Source organism: Erpetoichthys calabaricus, chromosome 12, assembly GCF_900747795.2.
Source record: "Erpetoichthys calabaricus chromosome 12, fErpCal1.3, whole genome shotgun sequence".
Lineage (NCBI taxonomy): Eukaryota > Metazoa > Chordata > Cladistia > Polypteriformes > Polypteridae > Erpetoichthys > Erpetoichthys calabaricus.
The window spans coordinates 24,961,420-24,986,724 of record NC_041405.2 but is presented as its reverse complement, the minus strand read 5'-3'; the positions used below and the strand labels follow the sequence as shown (position 1 = coordinate 24,986,724).

The 25,305-nt window shown below is 40.1% G+C and overlaps 1 protein-coding gene across 2 annotated transcripts in view; it reads left to right on the top strand.

Annotated features, from left to right (window-relative positions):
* Positions 1 to 25,305, top strand: part of LOC114661971 (transmembrane protease serine 6) — a 97,045-nt gene that overhangs the window by 65,022 nt on the left and 6,718 nt on the right. For both annotated transcript variants that reach the window (XM_051935124.1, XM_028815243.2), the window contains 6 exons: positions 634 to 743; positions 11,111 to 11,253; positions 13,122 to 13,220; positions 18,811 to 18,924; positions 21,922 to 22,038; positions 22,188 to 22,356. In XM_051935124.1, coding sequence (XP_051791084.1) covers positions 634 to 743; positions 11,111 to 11,253; positions 13,122 to 13,220; positions 18,811 to 18,924; positions 21,922 to 22,038; positions 22,188 to 22,356 — 752 coding nt within the window. The remainder of the gene's footprint in view (positions 1 to 633; positions 744 to 11,110; positions 11,254 to 13,121; positions 13,221 to 18,810; positions 18,925 to 21,921; positions 22,039 to 22,187; positions 22,357 to 25,305) is intronic.

The following is a 25,305-nucleotide window of genomic DNA, read 5'->3' as shown; positions in this document are numbered from 1 at the left end:
GAAAACGTGATAGACAGATTGACAAAGGATGGAACACCATCAGGAAACATCAGTACTGGGAGATCAATCAAACCAAGTCATCAACACCAAAACACTAAGCTAAATCGTGAATAAATATTTGACAACAAACTACTGATAGGCATAAAACTAAACATTAAAGCACACAAGAAATCTGTCAACTGAATGCACAGCAAAGTAGAAAGTACATGACACTGATCTATAAAACGTCACAATGTCATGCGTCACACATTCCTAGTGGTCCCAACGCAGCAACAGCAAACAATTGGTGCCCACGAATTTAGGAAGTGAAAAACTTTCAACTTGATTTCAAAATGAAAGCAAAAGTAAAAATAAATGCCAATAAAGACTTCATCAAGAATAAAACACCTGAAAAAGTACAACTAGAAGCATAAAAAATATATCAGCAATACACAATTATGGCCATTATGTGGTTTAGTACTTTCCCTGTTTTATGTTCTCCCTCTTATGAATGTCCCTTACAGTCTCTTTTGAGTTTCTCCTGGTGTTCTAGTACCCAGCTCCCCTCACTGTTGTGTTAGATAGTGGAAAGGTAGATCATTCTATTTGAGATTTATATATATATATATACTTATATTTTTTAATATGCACTAGGTGCCATCTCTGGATTATGGACTCTCCCTCTCTTTCACTGGCTATGAGTTAAGCAGACCCACATATAACCAACGCTGTAACCAGGGGCAGTGGCTCATTCAGAACCGAAGGTAAGATCACTACAGAGTTAAATAAAAAAAAAAAAAGGAAAATAAGAAAAGTGTGGACACTTTGAAATTTATTCTGAGCATTCTGAGACAACTTTCACTTGACTTTGTGAATTTTGTGTGACACGTCTACAGTAGGAGGATGGGGATGATGCTTCTTTCAGAGCAGACAGATTGGGTGTTGGCCTTTTCCATCGGCCTGGTTAGCTGCTGATTCTCCAAACAATTCCTTGAGTTCTTGAAGTGCATACCATGATGAGAAAGCAGCCAAAATCAACAGCGGGCATGACCACCCATGCAAACACAGCCTGAGGCATACGTTCTTGGACGGCCAGTGTGTAGACATTTACACAACACCAATTTTGTAGCATTACGTACAGTGCATGGTGCACCCTGTAGATATTTTAGGATCCAATAAAACGTTACTCAGGAAGGCACCTTTATTTCTTTCAATGATCCACACATCTGCCACTTGAATTTATAAATTAAAGAAGGCAGAACTGATTTAACATAAAATAAGCACTGACAGTCTGTGGCACTTTGTAACATAAGTTTAATATGTCACAGTGCTCTATACTAAAAAATATTTTATAAATCTACTAGAACTGCTAGGCAAGCATTTTAAGACAAGACAAGTTAGGGACAACTGCAAAATGGGCAGTCAGACTGAGGACCACTGTATACTATTTCTGTGTGTCAAAGTCAGCATGAAATTGTATCCTCTCTTTGCCTTGTTTGGAATGGCATGATTCACCAAAGGGGGGCCTGCACACAAAGAAAGAGTATAAAGCCTTGGAACATTGCCCAGCACACCTTTGAAGCCGACGGACGGATGAGTGATAACGTCATCTGATCCTGAAAATCCTTCCAACGCAGTGATGAAAATGGCAGACTCTATACATTGGGCCCCCACTCCCAAAGGTCTTGTCATGGCTTCCTTCGTCTGTTGTGCCGCGTAAACCATCATTAAAGAAAGCTAAGTTATTTCTCCTATGTGATTTCTTATCGCCGTATCACTAAGGGAGGGGTATCGCCTTTTAATATTATATCTGTATAGATTTGGGTTATGTAACACGCCGCAATTACAAAAGAACTCATTCCAACGAGGGAGCTGACGCTCCCTGCTGGATACACACTTTCAGTCATATCTGCTTATCTTACTACAAACACCACCAATACATCTCACACTGTTAGCTTTTAATTTGTACTTATAAAACATTATCTGTGCAATAACTGTCATTTGTACTTGCTGCTCATTCAACTCATATTGCTCTATAACTTTTTTTAAAACGTACACATTTTATTGTATACGGCTTGTCTATTTTTAACTTGTAATTTTTTTTTTTAATTATTTTTTTAGCTTTATTGGATTTAGGCTGAGTGACTTGTTTTTCTCGTCATACACATTTCATTGTATGTTGACCCTGTGTTAACCTATATATGACAAATAAACCTAAACCTAAACCTAAACCTAAAATGCTTAGTTTTTAGTTATGACATCCATGATTATGAATTAAAATGCAATACGCCTTTGCACTAAATTTAAAACTGACATGAAAATTACGTGTCATAGTGAAAAGCAATCGATCGTTTGTTTGATATATTTTTTAATTATGACACAATAAAAATGTCCCAAAATGAAATGTGCCATGTGCATATCCGCTGCTTTTCAATGTGGTGAACACATTGCACTGCAACTAATTTTGGCACAAACAAATGTTTCACTGTATTCAGTATTTAGTTGAAACCACTAACGGCCCACACCATGAAAATGTAACAATACGGCTTATTTTAATATGTAAAAAATAACAACACCCTGCCTCGCCTCATGACGCTGATTGATCATTTGATTACATTAAGTGTTGGCACAATTAAAAACATGGTCTTGAATCAAAATGCCCTCTAAGCGAAATGTAATATGTTCTGTTTGCTTTTAGTTATGACATGTAGTCTAAGGATATGAATTATTAAAATGCAATGCGCTTCTGTATTGTGATGAATTTTGTATTGTATTTTCCATATTCTGGAGTGCTTTTTTTTCTCTGTTTCTTTGTGCTTGTTGTTTCCTCTATTAATTGGACATCAATGCCCTCTTGAGGAAGTCTGTCAATATTACACCCGGACCGGGGCGCAAATGCCAGAAGCAAGGATGAATGTCTTATTGCTTTTTATATATAGAGATGTTTTTTGATTATGATTATGCTTTGTCTTTTTACTGCTGTTTCTCTTACATATTCATACTAGACCAGCATATGCCTGTGTTTTGATGGTGCGAATGAACAATCTTTAAATATAATTCACTAAGCCGACAGGGCACGCAAGACAACAATGAGATACGCACGACATAACCATGACCGCCAACTCACAGAGACCCGCCCACCAACGTTAAGACCATGGGATACGACGACAACTCACAGAGCCACGCATGCCGACAACTCACAGAGCCACGCCAACCAGCTCTAAGAATTCACTAAGTCCATGGCAAGCAAGACGCACGCAAGACAGAGCCATGCCCGCCAACAATTCGAGCGAAAGCATTTGCCAAGAATGTTTTTATTAATCAAGAACGAAAGTCGGAGGTTCTAAGATGATCACAAACCTCACGGTGAGGATTGACTGATTGATAGCACTTTCTCCATTCTGTCGGTGGTGGTGCATGGCCATTCTTAGTTGGTGGAGCGATTTGTCTGGTTAATTCCGATAACGGACGAAACTCCCTCCTGCTAAATACTTCTTAGAGGACAAGTGGCGAGGAATTCCTAGTAAGTGCGGGTCATACACTTGCACTGATTAAGTCCCTGCCCTTTGTACACACCCCCCGTCGCTACTACCATGGTCGGGTGACTTGGTGGATTATATATATAAAAGCAGCCGGAACCGCAAAGAAAGCGAAACGTCAACGTGGCTCAGAGGTGCATGTGGACTGTAGCAGAGACAAAAGCGACTGAGGCGGTGTTTGGAAAATGAAACATCAACGTGACTCACAGATGCATGTGGACTGTACACAGACGAAAGTGATTCAGGTGAGGAGTTGGGGGCGGGCACATAAGCAGGCTGTGCGTACTGAACGATGACTAAGAGATGACTAAGAAATCAACAGACTAGAATGACGGGAGGTCCGGGGCGGAATGGGCATCCTTACCCTCTCCCCCCCGTTCCGCTCTCCACGCCCGAGTGCCGTCCAGCCCCGTCCCTCGCTCTGGGAGGTGGAGGTGCGACGGCGGTCCTCCAGTTTTCAGTCACGGACAATTGTATGTTGCTCTCTCCAGAGTTCCATCTTTTCATTCACCTACAGTCGTATCCTCAAACTCACCCCATTTGGACAACTGTGTCTTTCATGAATTGTTCACCCATCAATACATAATTATGCAGCGTATACTACGCCGCGGGATGGCTAGTTAGGTTATAAAGCACGAAGTCCAAGGAGGTTCTGCTGAACCTTTATAGCACACTGGTGAGCTCTCATCTGGAGTACTGTGTGCAGTTTTGGTCTCCAGGCTACAAAAAGGACATAGCAGCACTAGAAAAGGTCCAGAGAAGAGCGACTAGGCTGATTCTAGGGCTACAGGGGATGAGTTATAAAGAAAGATTACAAATATGTAAAATAAAAAATAAAATAAAAAATGCAGACCTATAAATACCTGGGAGTGCAGCTGGATGATAAATTAGACTGGACTGCCAATACTGATGCTCTGTGTAAGAAAGGACAGAGCCGGTTATACTTCCTTAGAAGGCTGGCGTCCTTCAACATCTGCAATAAGATGCTGCAGATGTTCTATCAGACAGTTGTGCCGAGTGCCCTCTTCTACACGGTGGTGTGCTGGGGAGGCAGCATTAAGAAGAAAGACGCCTCACGCCTGGACAAACTGGTGAAGAAGGCGGGCTCTATTGTTGGCATGGAGCTAGACAGTTTGACATCTGTGGCGGAGCGACGGGTGCACAGCAGGCTCCTATCAATTATGGAAAATCCACTGCATCCACTAAACAGTGTCATCTATAGACAGAGGAGCAGCTTCAGCGACAGACTGCTGTCACCGTCCTGCTCCACTGACAGATTGAGGAGATCGTTCCTCACCCAAACTATGCGACTCTTCAATTCCACCCGGGGGGAGGGGGGTAAACGTTAACATTATATAAAGTTATTGTCTGTTTTTTACCTGCATTATTATCAATCTTTAATTTAATATTGTTTTTTGTATCAGTAAGGTGCTGCTGGAGTATGTGAATTTCCCCTTGGGATTAATAAAGTATCTATCTATCTATCTATCTATCTATCTATCTATCTATCTATCTATCTATCTATCTATCTATCTATCTATCTATCTATCTATCTATCTATCTATCTATCTATCTATCTATCTATCTATCTTTTCAGTATCAGTAAAAGACTAGGAGGAGACATGATGGAAGTGTTTTAAATTATGAAGGGAATTAGTACAGTGGATCAAGACTGGTATTTTAAAAGGAGGTCATCTAGAACACTGGGATGCAGTTAGAAACTTGTTAAGGGTAAATTTTGTTCCAAAATGAGGACGTTTTTCTTTACACTGGGAACCACAGACACTTGGAATAAGCTACCAAGTAGTGTGGTAGACAGTAGGACTTTAGCGACTTTCAAAACTCGACTTGATGTTCTTTTAGAAGAACTAATTGGATTGGACTGATGAGCTTTGTTGGGCTGAATGGCCTGTTCTCTTCTAGATTGTTCTAATATTCTAAAAACAAATTCAAAAATGGCATTCAAATCTTTTAAGAACCTTTCATGTTGAATCCTCCTTTGCATTTAAATTCTGATGCTCGATTAAGGCAAATGCAAGGATCAGGTTCAGTTTACCTGAAGCAGTCTGACAGTTCCTGGTGTAATATCAGGCCAGCTGAGCATTCCTCGAAATCCAGAATCATCAACATAGTCCAAGAGGTTCTGATTTTGCCTGAGGTCCACTGTGCATCTGCTTTGCTGAAAGCTTAGTCTGCTTGACACTTCTGAATCTTCACTGAGCAAAGAACCAGAAACACAGCCATTTATGCCATTTTCAGTGGTCAGTTTTTAAATGTTAAATGCTAGTTCATTCCTTGCCTCTACAATACCTATAAAAATATTCATCCCCTTGGAAGTTTGCACATTTTATTGTTATACATAATTGAAACAAATTGGATTTAATTTAGCTTTTTTCACTTTGATCAACTGAAAAAGGCAATTTTTATCCTTAGAATTAACTCTGAGTGTGCCACAGGCTTGGAATTCTCTGTAAGTATGGTAAATCCCAAGCCAGACTCAAGGTGAAGTGTAATGACCTTCTTTACAGTATTAAGCCCAGGTAACACTCGGGACAATATTCTGCTGCCATCTAGTTAATGAAATAACATCATGCTCCAGAAAATCATGACTATTTCAATGCGTTTTGACACTCTGTGGCATCTCATTAATATTCATGATTGGGGTGGAGCCTTCAACAAAACAAAACAAAACATAATGTCATGTAAACAAGAAGCTGTAAAGTCAGTTTCAGAGCAAACTGAAACAGAACCATTAGTTGAATCAAATGATAGTGATGACATTGTGACTTAGTCATCAGATGTTCACACGGATAATGAATCTGATGCATACAGCATTGTACTGTTGAACTGCCATGATATTAATTGTGAATTCAGCATAATCAAAATTCACTGTGGTCCAAGTATCTTTGTGGCAAAAAAGGCAAAATGATTGCAATCAAGGAGAAGGACAAGAACACCTTTAGCCCCTCAGCTCTGTTCATAATGCAGCAACTGTCAATTTTTGTTTCAAGGGAAATGCAAAAATCACTAAGCCTTGCACTGTGGTAACCTACAATAACGTAATTTTGCTGCTTTATGGTAACTCATCAATATTCATTAATTGGGCAGAGCCATCATCAAAAAAACACAATGACCAACAAATAGCTGTAAAGTCAGTTATAGAACTTGACATTATAATAAAAATAATTATAGTGACAAAATCATTGCTTGAAATTGAGCAATAGTGATGACGATGTGAATTGGTCATCAGACGTCCACATAGACGGGGAAACTGAGACCTGTTTGGTAGATTATGATCTGCCAAGTTTCAGTGATGTTTGTATTTGGTGCTGGCCTCATACTACAATCCTGCATCTTCTTGTTGCCCATTTACAAGTAAGTCCAGGCTAAAGATGTCTGCTGATTATGATTATCTGGAATATTTATAATTTGTCAATGATAGTCTGGTGGAGAAAATTGTTGTTGAAATGAACTGCTGTGCTGAGCAATGTCAGAAAAGTCATTGAAAACCATTTGCTTATCACAGTTGCTAATAGCCTGTCACTGCAGACGACATGTGCGTATTTTTCAGTCTACTGATACTGCAGGGCATAATGCATAAACTAATCCAGAGATGGTGCAGGTCTACAGATTGATTGTTGCAGACTCCCATTTTCAGCAAAGTTATGAGTGAGTGTCATTTTTCACTCTTTATGAAATACCCGCATCTCACTAACAACAATGACTGGGATGAAGCCAATCACCCAGCACTAAAACTGTCCAAACTGTAGGAAGTGTATCAGGTGATCATCAAAAATATGCAGAAAGTGTACAGTATGTTCTAGATCGTGACCTAAGATATTGATGAAACTCTCATGGGTGATAAAGGAAGTCTGTTGTGGATAACGGTGTATCACATTCAAATAGATGCGATTTGGTATCAAGTTCAACATGCTGTGAGAAGCAAATTCTGGGGCCATCTGGAACTCGATGCTTCACACCAGTAGAGGGACCAAGTAGGATGGCAATTGCAGTCAATACGATTGTGTGGATCACACACTGACATTCTACTCTGTTATATGCAAGCAGCAGAAAAAATATTACTTGAACAGTGTCAATGTGCATTGGTGACTGTTTCAAAACATAAAGCATGTGTACTAAATCTTCATGAGTACAGCAGTGGACATAAGACACACCTTTCCTACTGTGATGGTGTTGGCATTTAGGTTTTTTCATGTTCTTGTTACACATAATAACAGACTATTGTCAAACTCCTCCCAGTCATGAGCCTTGGGTGCCCATGACCTTATCACCAGTTCATCGGTTGTCCTTCCCTGCACCACTTCTGGTAGGTACTAATCACAGCACGCCCCACAAAACCTGCTGTTTTGGAGATGTTCTGACCCAGTCATTTAGCTATCACAACGTGGCCCTTGTCAAAGTCACTCAGATCCTTACTGACTGTTCACTTTCTCTCCAATGTATCCTACCCCTTGTCAGATGCCATTGTAATGAGATAATCAATGTTATTCACTTCACCTGTCAGAGTTTCGATGTTGTAACTCAACGATGTATGCTACAATCAGCTGAAACCCCTAGACAGGTGATCTCCACGGAACTAATTCTGGGACTTCTAAAACCAACTGGCCACACCAGTGGTGATTTAGTGGATGGGTGGACACCTATTTGATCAATTATTTTGTATTTTCTATTTGTAATTAAATTAGACCACTCTGCAGAGCTCTGTTTTCACTTTGTCAATATGGAACATTTTTATGTTGCTCATTCTCAGAAAAACCAAATTAAATCCACCGCGAGTCAATTTTGTATTAACAATAAAATGTACAAACTTCCAAGGCAGTGAATACTTTTTATAGGCACTGCAGATGTGTTTCCTTCCTTGTGCTTCAATAAAAAAAAATATTTGGGCATGCATCTTGAGCTTATAGGTCACTATGGTTGAAGGCAAGACAAACGCACAACAACATTAACAAAAGCAATACTACTACTGCTGCTCCTAATAATAATAATAATAACACTATGTACTATTGAGCACCTGGATTTCCCAGTTTAACAATGCTGACTTTGCTCTTCCACAGCAGTGGCTAACACTCTCTCCTCTTAAACATCTGGAAGGGAGCAGTGGTGTCTAGCAGTGACTTGCTCATTTCAAATGAATACTGGAAATGATTAGGTTCTCTGAGACTTTGACTCCAGAATGCCTTTTTGGAAACTGTTTTGGAAATAGTTTGGAAGGAGAATGTTAATTCAGCTTGTCAAAGCAATGTATTCCTTTTCCTTGCCACTATTTGAGTTGGCTGATTCGAGTAGCAGATAAAATTATGTTCAAATGCTTTTCATTTTAATATGAACGTTGCTATTTTGTTTTGTGCGGGTCTTTAAATATTAAAACATTAGGTCAACGTTCATAATGCATTGCAAATATTGTTTCAGCATATGCTTTCGTCAGTAGTTAAATACTTTTGTGTTAGCTTGTTAGGCACTATAATTGCTATCCATCTACTCATTTTATTACCATTTTTCGTAATAATATAAATTGTTTTCCTAGTGTTTTTATGGTGTCTCACAATTCTAGCAGGCAGTGTTTGAATCATGGCCGGCTCACTGTCTGTATATTCTCAAATTGTGTATGTGAGTTTTCTCCATTTGTTTTTTCTCCTACATCTCAGAAATGAGCATTGTAGGTTTATTAGAGTCTATTTGAGAGTAAATGTGCACGAGTAGTCCCAATAATGGACTGGTTCTTCATCCAGATTTGGTTTCTGCTTTGCACTCAGTATGGCCAGGATGGGCTCCACACCCTGCAACCAAAACTCGATCATTCAGGTTTTCTAATGCTGCCTGTTAACTCGCCACAGGTAGTGCCTGGGCTGGGATTTGAACCCACGTCTCTGGATCTAATAGACATCTGTCATGCAACTGTGCCACTTACACTGCGCGCCATAATCTTTGGGTCAAAGACACATTTTTTCCTTGATTTATCCCTCTGCACCGCAGTTTAAAATGAGCAAATCAAACAATTCAGATTGCAGATTTTCATTTAAGGGCATTTGCAGTCTTTTTAGTCACACAACACTTTTTCTACAACGTCCCCCCATTTCAGAGCACCATAATGTTTGGGACACAGCAATGGCAGGTCTATTAAAGCCATTGTCATATTTAGGACTTTTTTTCATATCTCTGGCATGTAACGACTGTTTGAAGTCTGTGATTCATAGACATCACCTGGTGCCGAGGGTCTTCTCTGGTGATGTTCTGTCAAGCCTCTAATGCAGCCATCTTCAGCTCCTGCTTGTTTCGGGGTCTTCAACTCTTATGTTTTCTCTTCAGCATATTGAAGTCCTGCTCAGTTGGATTTAAACTGGGTGACTGACTTGGCCATTCAAAAATTTTCCTTTTTTTAGCTTGCCTCAGCAATATATTTGGGATCATTATCTTGTTGTACAATGAAGTGCCATCCAATGGGTTTGGAGGCATTTACTGGAACTTGAGCAGATCAGATGTTTCTACACATCTCATAATGCATCATGCAACTGCCGTCAGCAGTCACATCATCAATGAAGAGAAGAGGCCAGTTCCTGTGGCAGCAATACAGGCCAAAGTTATAAAACATCTTCACTGCCATGTTTAACAGATGAGGTGGTCTGGTTTGGATCTTAGGCAGTTCCTTTTCGTCTCCACACTTTGCCTTTGTTATCACTCTGATCAGGTTAATCTTTGTCTCATCTGTCCACAAGAACTTTTTCCCAGAATTCTGTAGGTTCTTTGAAGTCCTTTTTCCACCAAACTGTAATCTGGCCATCCTGTTTTTGTGGCTAACTAGTGGTTGGTATTTTGCAGTGTGGCCTCTGTTATTTCTGTTCATGAAGTCTTCTGCTGATAGTCGTCTCTGACACACACATCGGCCTCCTGAAGGCTGTTTCTGATCTGTCAGACAGGCATTGGGGGCTTTTTCTTTACCATAGTGAGGATTCTTCTGTCATCAGCAGTGGAGGTCTTCCTTGGCCTATCAGTCCCTTTGTGATTACTGAGCTCACCAGTGTGTTCTTTCTTCTTCGTGTTATTGCAGACAGTTGATTTCAGTCATCCTAAGGTTTTATTGATGTCTCTAATGCTTTTATTCTTGTTTGTCAGCCTCATAATGGCTTCTTTGACTTGCATTCGCACAGCTCCTGTCGTCATGTTGAACAACAGCACCTATAGACTTCAAAGGGTAGAAGCAAGCTGAGGTGTTTTATGAAGCAATGAAACCCACCTGAGTAATCACAAACATCTGTGACGCCAATTATCTGAAACATTAATGGTGCCCTGAGATGGGGGGACAATGAAGAAAAAGTGTTGTTATTTCTACATGGTGTGACTGAAATGTATGCAAATACTCTTCAATGAAAGTCAATGTGCACTTTAGCCACAAGTCTGAATTGTTTGAGTTGTAATTTTAAACTGTAGAGCAAAGGGGTCAATAAAAGAAAAATGTGCCTTTGACCCACATGTCATGGCACTGCATGATTTTATTTATTTTAATTAGTACACTTATTTAACTTTTGTTACTATTTTACTGTGTTTTGCTTTGTATTTTTATCATCTTGCAGGCTTTGTGGCACCGGAGTCATTCAGCCTTACACGGAACGAATTTTCATGCTGTCTCAGTCCACCACAGTAGTAATGACCTCCGAGAACTCACTGACCGGCCCAGGAATTCAGGTCTTCTACAGTATCTTCAATCAATCAGATCGTAAGAAGTTCTAATTGTATGATCAATGGGAAAATCATTCCAATGAATTTCATTCTTACTGAACTGTAAGAGTAGGAAGATTTCACCCAACATAATATTTATTACATGATAACCTTGAGATTTTTGGCTGAGCAGTAAATTATTATTTTAAAACATGACAGGTTGATTAGACAGGCTGTGTAGTGCAGTTGATAAGGCTCATTACTTTAAATGCTGACGCTGCCATTTCAAATTCTGCCTCAGACCCTCCTGTCATCCTAACCTAATTGTAATAAATTTGTGTAGTGAGACCACAACTAATGTAGTATGTGCAGTTCTGGTCACGACATTACAAGAAAAAGTGCGGAGAAGAGCATCCGTGTGCATCTCATTTCTGAAGGGCACGGCCTACTTGGCCAGACTAAGGGAATTAAATATGTGTGGTCTTGAGTTCAGGATGCTGCTTGGAATCCTAATCCTACCTTAATAACTTCTTAAAACTAATTGAAAAATTGATTCATTAGAATTCTTTCAGTTAAATAGTGACTCACCTGGTCAGGGATGCTGGTGGAAATGAACTCTTTGAACACGAGGTACGAGTTAAGTTGTGTCTCATTGAGCCTATCAAGGCATGACAAACAATATAACTCGTATCTCAGTATACAGCCACTGTTATCAGTTATCTGCTATAGTGCTGCCATCTAGTGGATAGCCATAGAATTATTATTCTTGCTTTGCACCCTCCCGCACCATAACCTGTGGTGGAGGAGCAAAAGCTTTAGATTCTTTAAAAATTTTGATCTCCGGTTTTCAACGGATCTCAAAATTTTAGGGTCCTCTGATACCGAAAACATCAATATCTCAATGATAGGCGTGTGTCTGTCTGTGTGTCACAATTTCTTGAGGATGGTCTACAGCTAAAATGGACGGACAAAAGAATACTATACTTGAAACTTAAGCCTGTTATGAGATGTCAATGTACTGATTGGTTTTTGAGCCAAATTGTGCAAGAGAAAGAGGCACTCTAGAGGAACCCTCAAATACCGTAATTCTGCAATTAATTATGAATTCTTCTCTTCAATTGCTATCCTAATGACCTATTTTAGGATTGGAAAGATCAGCATCAGACAAGTAAATAATAATAACTGAAATGTCATAGAATAGTTTGGGTACCTTGGCTCCTAGGTGCGCAAAGCCTACTGACACTCACGTCCAATTTTATTTTTAGATGCAACAGCTTATGGAAAATAGTATTATAAATAGACAGTCCATAGTTATATTGTCACAAAAAAAGGTATAAAACTGATCATGTTATGAAACAGCTAGATTTTTAGCATTAGATTTTTATTTATAAAAACACATTTAAAACATGAGATGTTACATGGGTTCAAGTTGACAGAACTGGAGGTGATGTCACTGCCCCTCACACTGCTGCTCTTCACGTCTGAGTTCAAGAGGAAAGGAGACACAGTAAATGACAGTGCCAAGAAGGAGACGAGCCCTGAAGTTTTATTCCAAATGCACATGTGTGGCAAAATGTAACATGACTTTGTGCAAAATGAAAACATTTCAACCAGCATCTCCTAAAGATAAAAGAAACAATATAATTTAGGAATTTATGAATATTGAAAGTATTCCATATAGATACAGTATGGCGCTTGAGAGTGATGACATTGTGCATGTAACAATGATGATCTTACAAATAAACCTAAATAATAAAGTAATCAGTAAAACGAAAGAGATTTTCAATAATATTTGGGGAAAAAACTAATATTGATTTCTTTAAAACAAAATGAAAAAAACATCAGACGTGATTTAAAAAGTTATATTTCTAATATTAATAATTAATATTATTCTTCACTTGTTTATTGTGTTATTTTACCTAACAGCTTGTCCTGGTGATTTCCTTTGCACAGTCAACGGCCTCTGTGTACCCGCATGTGATGGCATTAATGATTGCCCTAACGGACTTGATGAAAGAAACTGTGGTAGGTGTTGGTGGGTTTATTATTTCCTTGAAGTAACAGAAGAATGTTGGTGGTAAAGAATGAGGTCAAATTAGGGAAATATTCCAAGATTTTTAATCAAGACCATGTTTTATTTCGTTTTTATATATGTGTTTGTATATTTACTGTGCCTGTATAGAAGTATTCAGCTCTTGAAAGTTTTCACATTTAATTGTAATACAACAATGAATAATGTAAAAATTAAATAGGCTTTTTTTTTAACATTGATTAACAGAAAAGACTAATGTTAGAGTGAAAAGAAATCTCTACAAAGTGGTCTAAATCAGTATTTCTCAACCTTTCTGGTGTCACAACCCACTGTTTTCCATTTACAGTGGAACCTCAGTTTGCGAGCATAATTCGTTCTGGAAACGCGCTCGTAGTCCAAAGCACTCATATATCAAAGTGAATTTCCCCATAAGAAATAATGGAAACTCAGATGACTTGTTCCACAACCCAAAACTATTCATATAAAAATGATTAATACAAAATATAAAGTAAAAATACATAAAACAAATTAACTTGCACTTTACCTTTGAAAAGAATCATGGCTGGTGTGCGTGAGTTTCTAAACCCTTGTGGGATTGCACCCAACGGGATGACACGCTGAAGAGCGTCCCAAAGCAATCGCAGTCTCCCAGTGCTGTAGCAGTTCGCTGTAAAAGCGAATCCGAAAAGATCGCAGACATGCTATAAGCGCCTGACGTCGATGGGTGATACAAGGAACAAGGAACATTATAAATGTGCAGGGCCCTGCCTGACTGCTGTGTCTGGGTATAAATAACCGGGCTGTTGCTGTTTCAAGCTGAATAAAGCCTGTGTTGCTAAAGTACTGAGACTCAGCTTCGTGTTTTAGGGTGCAAGACGGGGACTCGCACGTCACAGCACACATACACACACACACACACGAGCGTGTGAGCACATATACACACACACACACACACGCGCGCGCACACAGTCACAATGCTAATGCTGTAGTAAACACTATACGCTCGTACGGATGTTAACTATATGTGTGAGGCATGCTGACTCAGATGGAGAATAGCCGACGATTGCCCACAATCCTGCAATGAGAGAGAGAGAAGAACCATCAGCGCAATTGTGATCACATGACGCTCAGCAGACAAACTACTCGTACTGCAAGACCTCGCTCGTTTATCAAGTGAAAATTTATTAAAAATTTTTGCTCGTCTTGCAAAACACTCGTAAACCAAGTTACTCGCAAACCAAGGTTCCACTGTAAGTGTCTTAACGACACTTGAACGAATTAAGCGCAATTGGGGGTTCCTCTTCTTCAATTGAATGTAATCGTATATATATATATCACTTCACAAACACACACACACACACATATATACAGTATATATATATATATATATATATATATATATATATATACACACACACACACACACACACACACACACACACACACACACACACACACACACAGGGCTATTCAGAATGAAACAGCAGATTTCAAAAAATGTATTTCAAACAAACTGTATAAGACAGAAACACATTTCGCACATCACTGGATAGAGGAAAGTTCAAAGTTTGGTCCTGTGGCCCTTCAGGTTGCATGCACTTAACATGAGCACCGTGTGTAGCGCGACAAACATCAAAACGGTAGACCATTTCTTGTCACACACACGTCAACTGGTCCCTAATTACTTAATTCACAGCTTCCTCAATTCGATGTCGCAAATCTTGAGATTAACGGGCAAAGCTGGAACAAACACTCTTTCTTTAATGTACCCCCATTGTTAAAACTTGCAGGGGGTAAGGCCTGGAGACCTGGGAGGCCATAGATGTTGAGCAAGATTTTGTTGTCCACTTCTTCCAATCCATCGTCCTGGAATGGTGTCGTTCAGGTAATGCCGGACCTCCAAGTGGAAATGAGACGGGGCACCATCTTGCATGAAAATTAAGTCATTCGAATGTTCATGAAGTTGAATTTTTAAACTTTGAACTTTCCTCTATCCAGTGATGTGCAGAATGTGTTTCTGCTCTTTCATTTTGAATAGCCCTATATATATATATATATATATATATATATATATATATATATATATATATATATAAATAGATAGATAGATATAGATGTATATAAATATATATATATATAGTACAGATTCTGAATCTGTTCCTTGGAGAGTCGCAGTCAGGGCAGCTGATGGAACGGTCCTTACCGATGACACTGCAGTTGTGACCCGCTGGGCTGGCTACTTTGAGCAGTTGTTCAAAGCTGATCCTCCGGCTAGGACGTTGGATATCTCTGGGTCTGCGGTTATTGAGGCTGATCCTCCAATTAGCTGTGAACCCCCCAGTCTCACCGAGATTGCACAGGTGGTGAACCAGCTGAGTTGGGGGAAGGCTGCAGGGATCTGTGGTATCCAGGGTGAACTTCTCCAGGCTGGTGGTAAGGCTGTCTTCCTGGCATTGCAAGCAATCTTTGCTTCCATTTGGGAGACTGGCATCATCCCAACTGACTGGAAAATGGGACTTGTCGTCCCTATCTGGAAAAGGAAGGGTGATCGCCTGGACTGCAGCAACTACTGGGGGATAACAAAGCTCTCGGTGCCGGGTAAGGTCCTTGCTAGGGTCGTCCTCAATAGGATCCATGATCACTTGCTCACCTACCATTGACTGGAACACTCTGGTTTTACACCTAAGAAGTCTACCATCGACTGCATCCTGGCACTGAGGGTTCTCATGGAGCGCAAACATGAATATCAGCAAAGTTTCTTTGCAGCCTTTGTCGATTTTCGCAAAGTGTTCGACTCGGTTGATCGAGTTGCCCTGTGGGACATCCTGAGGATTCGCGGGATCCCCTCGAGGTTGCTGGATATCATGGCCAGCCTGTACACTGGTACTGTGAGTGCTGTGCAGAGTATAGGCAGAACCTCTGCGTTTTTCCCATTTGATTCTGGGGTTCATCAGGGGTGTGTTCTGCTCCTATTCTGTTCAATGCTTATATGGACTGGGTGTTGGGCAAGGTCGTGGGGTCCAGCGGCTGTGGGGCATCTGTTGGTAAAGAAAGGTTCACGGATTTTGACTTTGCTGACGATGCTGTGATCTTCGCAGAATCAATGGAGGCTCTGATCAGGGGGCTCGAGAGACTGAGTAAGGAATCTGAGTGTCTGGGCTTGCGAGTGTCCTGATAAAAACCAAGATGAAAGCCTTTAAAGACCTCCTGTTCACAGCCATCAGCAGTGTATCTGTTTGCAGAGAGAGTGTTGACCTTGTTGAGAGGTTTACTTACCTTAGCAGTGGCATTCATGTCTCTGGTGACTCTTCCTATGAAGTTAGTAGACGGATTGGGAGAGCATTGGGGGTCATGAGGTCGCTGGAAAGGGGTGTGTGGCACTCCCAATATCTTTGCAAAAGGATGACAGTCCAAGTCTTTAGAGTCCTGGTGCCTCCTGTCTTGCTATATGGTTGTGAGACATGGACGCTATCCAGTGACCTGAGACGAAGACTGGACTCCTTTGGTACTGTGTCCGTCCAGAAAATCCTTGGGTACCGTTGGTTTGACTTTGTGTTGCTCATGGATTCCCGAATGAGGCACATTACCTGCATTATGAGGGAGCGTCACTTACGGCACTATGGCCATGTGGCGCGTTTCCCCAAGGGTAATCCAGCTCGTAAGATCCTCATTATTGGGGACCTGAGTGGCTGGACCAGACCAAGGGGTCACCCACGTAACACCTGGCTGCTGCAGATAGAGGGTCATTTCCGGAGGGTGGGACTGGACCGTGTGTCTGCCTGGGGGGCAAACCGGGTATCCCGAGTTATTTCGTTGTGTAGTGGGTGCAGCAACGCACTGTACCAGTGTATGCTCCCCAACTTGACTTGACTTGACTTGATATAGTACGTATATATGTGTGTGTCTTATATATATATATATATATATATACGAGTGGGGACCCAAAAATAACCGTAAATATTTTTAAAACGTATTTAATTTTCTGTACAAGCTACAATTAGTCTCCTTCAAAGTACTCTCCATTGGCGGAAATACACTTATCTAACCGTTTGTTCCATTGTTCGAAACATTTTTTAAATTCGTCTGAAGTAATGCCCATTAATGCTCTGGTCGTTTCTTGTTTTACCTCTTCGACGTCAGCAAAACGCCTTCCTTTCAAGTCTTTTTTCATCCGAGGGAACAAAAAGATATCACACGGAGCTAAATCTGGTGAGTAGGGTGGGTGGTTCAGGGTTGTCATACCGTTTCCTGCCAAAAATTGGCGAATGCTGAGAGCAGTATGAGATGGAGCGTTGTCATGATGAAAGAACCAATCGCCCGACTCCTACAAATCGGGGCGTTTCCTTGTCACACTGTTGCGCAACCTACTTTTACAAAAAAATTCACTGAACACAAGCACAACCTTCCAGACTGATGACATTTGGCAGACTGACTTGTGAGGAGTGTAACTAGATCGCCCTAGCGGCCCAACCACGTACTACAAGTACCAACCTAACAACAATAAATTTCCGGTTATTTTTGGGTCCCCCCTCGTATATATATATATATATATATATATATATATATATATATATATATATATATATATATATATATATATAAATATTGTAACCTGTTAAAAAAATGAAGACCTATAATGAAGTGTTCAGGTAGCAGCCGGTAAACCTGTTTAGTGAACGTGGTAAAATATCAAAGATTAAAGGCACACAAGGGTGCAAAAAGTGTTTTTTAAGGTGCTGACCCACAAGGGATGGAGCCTCAGGGAGGAAATGGAAGCCGAGTTATATGTCATGTGACTGGCGGGTGTCAGAACTGCGAATGGAAAGCGAGATGCAGTTAGTGAGAGCGTCCCCACTATACTTGGTGTGGTATTTCTTTCTATTTTGGAGCCCTGAAGATGTCCCCTACGTGTGCGTGCTTGACATTTTGTATAGTATATATTTTGTAATATATTTTGGCCACTTCTACCGCCCCATTCCTACTTATCCTATGATCATAAACTGCGTCATAAGCACAGACAATGGCACTTTCAGGATGCTTGATTATGCGGTATCTCATCAGGAGAGCCTGCTGTAAAGTATTTACTGAGAGCGGAAGACAGGCTCTTCAAACGGTGGACACTTTTTCCTGATGTACTCAAAATTGTATTTGCATTTTTTATTCTTTGTCACCGACAATAATTTGCTTCCATGAGCAGATTTGAAGATGAATCTACAGTATGCAGTCCTTTCTAAATTTGTCCTTTTCTACTCAATCTTCTCCTCTATTCACTTCACTTTCTATATTACATGAATTAAACGGATTGTTTTTTAAATGAGCCGTTTGTGGCTCTCATTTGTCATCCTCCTAGAGGATGTGAAAATATTTTAAACAAGGTCTTTTAATTTATAATGTATAATAGATGAAGAAAATGATTAATATTAAGGAAAGGCCTCCAATGCTTTTACAGTGGTCAGGCATCTGCATTCTTTGAGATGATTTATGTGAAAGTGCCTGTTTTTTAAACTGTTTCTGCCATTTTTAATGGAGAAAATACTTCTGCTCTTATTTATTGATTATGTGACTACTCTGTTTCAATCACAGTGTGTGTAGGAAAATATCAATGTCCAGGGGATAGCCGGTGTCTGGAATACTACAAGCTCTGTGACCAGCACAATGACTGTTTAGATGGCAAGGATGAATCCAACTGCTCTGATGGTATGAAGGAATTCTGGATTTATGTGTCTCTTGGCAGAGAAAGGGTAACCTTTAGATAACAGCAAACATGAATGTCAGATGATATTGTAAATCTTCCATAGCAAAAGTATTGCTATGGTCTTAGATGTAGAATGGAGCAAGGACAACGACATTAAAACTGAGATTGACATTTCTTTCAGGTCTTCACCACAGTGGTGCAATAGCCTGTGGGACAAAGAGAATATTTGACGTGGTCAGGAGACAATAGTTTTCATGCAGCAGCTTTTCATGCAGCACTCAATGAGAAAATTTTAGGACCTTTATTCGAATACCAGAAAGGGCCTTCTTTTTACTCTCAAAACATTCTCAGATCTTCAGGGCATGGATTCCACAAGATTGTTTTAAACGTTTCTTTAAGGTTCTGGTCTTCGTTGACTTTGTTGCCTTACATAAATACTGCCAGATTTGTAAATGTCCTGTTTTACCACATCCTAAAGTTGTTCTGCTGGATTCGGATCCGGTGATTGGTTGGGCCATTAAAGAACACTTGAACTCATTACTGTGTTCACAAAACCAGTTTGAGACAACCTTGCGTTGTGACATGGTAAATTATCATTAGTAGAAGGGTAAATTGAAGTCATGAAGAGATAAACATGGTCAGCAACAAAACTCAAATAAGCTGTGACATCCTAGTGATGATGGATTGGTATCAATGGGCACAAAGTGTGGCAAGAAAATATTCCTCACACCATTACAACGTCACCAAATTGTGGCAAATCTACTATATTATATATATAAAATCGTAAGCCTAAAAATGCAATGATTTTGTGCAGCGATTTTATATCACGTTTTTATGTCACGCTTTCAATTGGGCTTATTTTAAAACCTACATATATATATTTGGTATCATTCTCTTTAGAATTTATCGAACATTATTGTGATGTTGTTAGCTTTTCAGATTCTTATTCCGTTTTTACATTATACATTAAAAAATATCAAGAACTCACATCACGCGAGATGAGACTTTGTGCCAAGAGATTTAACCCTGCCCGGAGCCAGAAATAAAAGACAAAGAGTAGGACAGCTGTTGTACAGGCCGTTAAATGTTAGAAGCACCGCCCAGTAGCAACCCAGCAGCTTAATGAGCAAAGAGGAGGTAAAAAATTAAAAACTGTATTTGTTTCCCATTGTATCACCGTTAAGAGGGGGTTTCGGAGGAGCGACCGCGTCTCCTTGGGGTGCATTCAGCCCCCCTCTTCACAATGCGAATGGCAGAGATGCGAAATGGCTGGCGCATAGCACAGGCCGGTGGGGTTGGCGAACGAAGCAAGCAAGGGGCGAACCCCCTAGTTAATATATAAAATATTCGGAAGAAATAACTTTGAATTGAAAAATACCAGAATTACCATTTAAGGAAAAAGCAGTAAACGTGCATTGAAAAGTATAAATTTAACATTACTGCTCGTCAGCCTATTTAAAATCCAAGACATGCGACTATTTTCTAATCATTAATAGGTACTGTACAGTTTATAGGAATATATAAAATTGCAATATATGTATATTATTTATAAGGGATGAATTTGTTTAAGGTAAACAAAAAAGGTTTGTTCAACCGCACAGTTACCCTTTTTTTTGAACTTTAGAGTAAAAACGTTAGATTAGATGAGATGAGATTAGATTAGATAAAACTTTATTAAACCCATGGAGAAATTCAAATGCATACAGCAGCAGAAACATAAAAAAACAGAATACAGGCTCACAGGACAGACAATAAAGCATCATCATTATCATTATCATTCAATTGATAAGTAAATCAATAAATAAAAACAAACTTAACAAGTACATTAAGTGGAAGAATTGAATTGCCTGATGACAGTGGGTAGAAAAGACTCCCAGAGGTGCTTCATAGCACACCATGATGGAAGGAGGCTGTGGCTAAAAGTGCTCCAGGAGAGCACCTCCTAGTGAGGATTTTTCATGATGGCATCCAATTTTACCACCGTCCTCCTTTCCACAACAGCTTCCAGTGTATCAAGGGTTTGCCCTGTGATGGAGCAGACTTTTCTGATACGGTTATTCAGGCCTTGTGCTTCTTTTGTGCTTAAGTTGCTTCCCCAGGAGACTGCAGAGTAAAATACCACACTGGTTACTATGGACTGGTAGAACATCTCCAACAGCTTGCTGCATACATCAAAAGACCCGAGTCTCCTTAACAAGTCCAGTCTGCTCTGGTCCTTCTTGTCCGGTGCCAGTGTGTTGTCAGACCAGTCCAGTTTGTTGTTCATGTGAACCCCCAGGGACCTGTAGCTCTGCAGCATTTCCATATCCTCCCCCTGAAAGGTGACAGCTCTCAGAGGCTCATTGGCATGTCAGAAGTCCTCCAGCAGCTCTTTTGTCTTGCTGATGTTGAGTTGCACCACAAGAAGAATTTCTCCACGACTTTCCTGTACTCTGACTCGTCTCCGTTATAAATGCAGACTGTGATGGACGAGTCATCTGAAAATGTCTGTGGATGGCAGTTGCTGGTATTGTGTTGCAAGTCTGTTGTGTAGAAAGTGAACAGGGAAGGAGACAGGACAGTCCCCTGATGTGGTCCAGTGTTACACACCACCACTTCTGAGACGCAGTCCCTCAGCTTCACAAATTACTGTCTGTTGGTCAAGTAGTCCATCAGCCAGGAGATTGAGGGGGCACCAAGATTCTCTTTCTTTCTTTCTTTCTTTCTTTCTTTCTTTCTTTCTTTCTTTCTTTCTTTCTTTCTTTCTTTCTTTCTTTCTTTCTTTCTTTCTTTCTTTCTTTCTTTTTTTCTTTCTTAATACAGTTCCAGTCTCCAGATAATAAAAACAAAAATTGGTATCTTACATGCCCAGTCACACTTCTCAATTCGACTAATGGTTTTCTCTGATATCCTTGTTATGGTAACCTTATCAGCTCCACTAAAGCCGACTGCCAAGTTCCCTAGAATAAAATAATTCCCCTTGTTTAAAGATTCTTTTATTATTTGCTTGCAACCTACAGCCGTGCCGTGTACCCCGTCCACTTATAGATGTGCCGATGGCAGCTGCATCAAGAAAGCCAATCCAGAATGTGACTTTGTAACTGACTGCCATGATTATTCTGATGAGAAACAGTGTGGTGAGTATGTCAGTTTAATGGTAAACCTAAGTTGACATGTGGTTATCTTATGGTAACTCCATTAAAGAAATGACAAGGCAGATGGGTTTTGGGATGTTTGTGGGACTAGAGTGCATACTGCTGTCTAACTCTGATCATTCATATCGTAGATTGTGGACTGCAGCGGACATCTCCTCGGATTATGGGAGGAACAGAGGCATTGGAAGGGGAATGGCCATGGCAGGCAAGCCTCCAGGTCAGAGGACAGCACCTGTGTGCCGGTGCTTTGATCTCAGACCAGTGGATTGTCTCTGTTGCACACTGTTTTCAGGATGACAGGTACAAAAATGTGTATTTTTTTCTGTTTTTAAGGTTTCTAAAGGAATGATATAGGGAAATACTAACAATGCTCTTAAAAGTTAGTAATTCCAAAGACTTACATGCTAGGCTACTAAACTGTAAATGACTTAATATGGGTGAGTATCGGTGTGCATAAACATACATTATGACAGTCTGGCGTCTTGTGTATATCTTAGTTTCTGTCTTGCTTCTGGTGCTGTCCTTATGAAATGGATACAGCTCAGGTCAGGTTAGGGAGCACATACCAGTACAGCGCATTGCTGCACTCACCAAATGATGAAACACCTCGAGATCCTGGTTGGTAACCTCACAGGGCAGACACGCAGTCCAGTCCCACTCTCCGGAAAATGGCCGTCTATCTGATGCAGCCAGGTGTTACATGGGCGTCCCATTGGCCTGGTCATCAATGATGAATATCCTGCAACACCCTCGGGGAATCGCGCCACATGGCTGTAGTGCCATAACTGATGCTCTCTCACAATGCAGGTAATGTACCTCATTCAGGATTCAAAACCAAACCAGTGGTACCTAAGGATTCTCTGAAGAAACACAGTACCAAAGGAGCCCAGTCTCCATCTCAGGTCAGTAGATAGCATCCATGTCTCACAACCATAAAGCAAGACAGGAAGCATCAGGACTCTAAAGACCTGGGGCCTCATGCATAACGCCATGTGTAGAATTCATACTAAAACATGGCGTACGGACAAAAGCAGAAATGTGCGTACGCACAAAAAAATCCAGATGCATAAATCTGTGTGAATGCCAACTTCCACATTCTTCCGTTCCCTAAATCCCAGTCAGCGTGAAAAGTACCGCACGTGCACACGCCTGCCGCCGACAGGACACAGAATACATTACATTCAATTAATATTAAGATGTATACTTGATATCATTTTCATGATGATAGGAATTAAAGCATGTATTAAACATGGGAACATGGTGGCGCAGTGACAGTGATAAGCTGGCGCCCCGTCCAGAGATTATTCTTGCCTCCCGCAAGATGCTTACTGCGCGACCTTCGATGAAATTATTTATTACAGCAGTACTATCTCTCTCAAACGCATTAACCTCCTATTCCTGTCCTTCCTTTTCTTTCTCCAAGTAACCAATCGCCACATGATAAGCTCTGTAATAGATGCTAAGTCATCTGTAAGCTTAGAACGCAGATTCTTCAATAGTTTTATGAAACATTGAAATATCTTCGTAGTACATGTTTAGTTACTCTGTCCCTCTATCCATCCAGGTTGCAATCCCAGAAAACATACAGCGCGAGGCAGGAACAATCCCTGAATGGGGATATATACATTATTTTAATGAAGTTTAAAAGTTATCTGTATAATGTAATAAACATACTTTACTGCATTTAATCTTAAAAATGATATCAAGAGCTCCAAGATGATAACACTTGGAAATCTAAATCAACTTAGAAGCCAGTCATCATCATATATAAATACACACTTTATAAAGTGGCTCAGGTTGTGCAATATTATAACTGTAGTGCAAGTTTACAGTGAGGTAATTGTACTTATAAGTACAAACAGTTCTACCAGGAGCACTTGATGAACTGATTGAGTGCATTTAGAGCACTTGGGATGAAACTGTTTCTGAACCACGAGGTCCCTAAAGGAAAGGCTCTGAAGTGTTTTCCGTATGGGAACACTTCAAATAGATTGCGCGCATGGCTGAGACAGCGTGTGCAAGATGCTGTATACTGATAATATGATCAGGTGCTGTACAGCTCTGATTCCACACTCAGATTCAGTGGTTTAAATACGCAGTGCTCCACTGGGAATAACAACACTAAAGCAGTGATGGTATTTGGAATAGTTTGGCCATTCAGTGCACCATTATATGGTTACGGGTTGATTACAATGAGATACCTTAAACTAATAAACGATATGCGGTTAATTTCAGTGTATTTGATAAAGCCGTGTCAGGGATGTGAATCTAAAAACTAAAGGGAAACCACACAGGAACAGTAGCACTGCTTTGATGCTGGGTGCCACCAGTTTGCAAAACCGAGTGGAGAACTTGCATATGCAAGGGGTTGAGCTTCCGTGAAAATGTGCGTGGCTTTACAGCAAGTTTAGTTTTTATACATCGCGATGTGAGCATGGAAACGGGCATACGCAACATTTTTGTGGGTATGCGCCATTTATACTTGAGGCCCCTGGACCTTCGTCCTTTTGAATAGATATCGGGAGTGCCACACACCCCTTTCCAGCGACCTCATGACCCCCCGATTCCCCATGCTCTCCCAATCCGTCTACTGACTTCATAAAAAGAGTCACCAGAGACATGAATGTCGAAAGATACAAAATGGATACAGTGCCTATTAAAACTGAGTAGGCATTTTTAACATCGATCAACAGAGAAAGACTCTTCAATGTCAAAGTTAAAACAGATCACTGCAAAGTGGTTGAACTATATCTCTAAATGGTCAGAAAACTGTATGCCTATCCCATTTTCATTCTGTAAATGGGTCTTTCAGTCCCTGCTAGCACTGAGAACTGTTCTAGACAACAACTGACTTAATCAACATACTGTATCTTAGTTATAGCAAGAAAGTTCTATATTTTACTAACTTATAGGGGGAAAAGACTATACCGTATTCTAATAGCTGTTCTTCTATAGGAGTCAAGCAAACACTATATGAATTTAACTTTAAGCATTAACTTTCTAAGATTGTCTCTTACAGGTGGATAATAAGAATAAGAATAAGATAGTGAATAATAATAATAAAAAAAAAAAATTAAAAAGATAAAATAATAATAATAATAATAAGAAGAAGAAGGTGGAAGCAATAAGTACCACTGAAAATAACAATACAGCATTAGCTACACTGAATGTCTGATTCTTGACACAAAAACTGAAAAGTCTGCATTTATACAGCTTTCTGAAAATAAGCTGTAGGTGATTCTCCAAAGA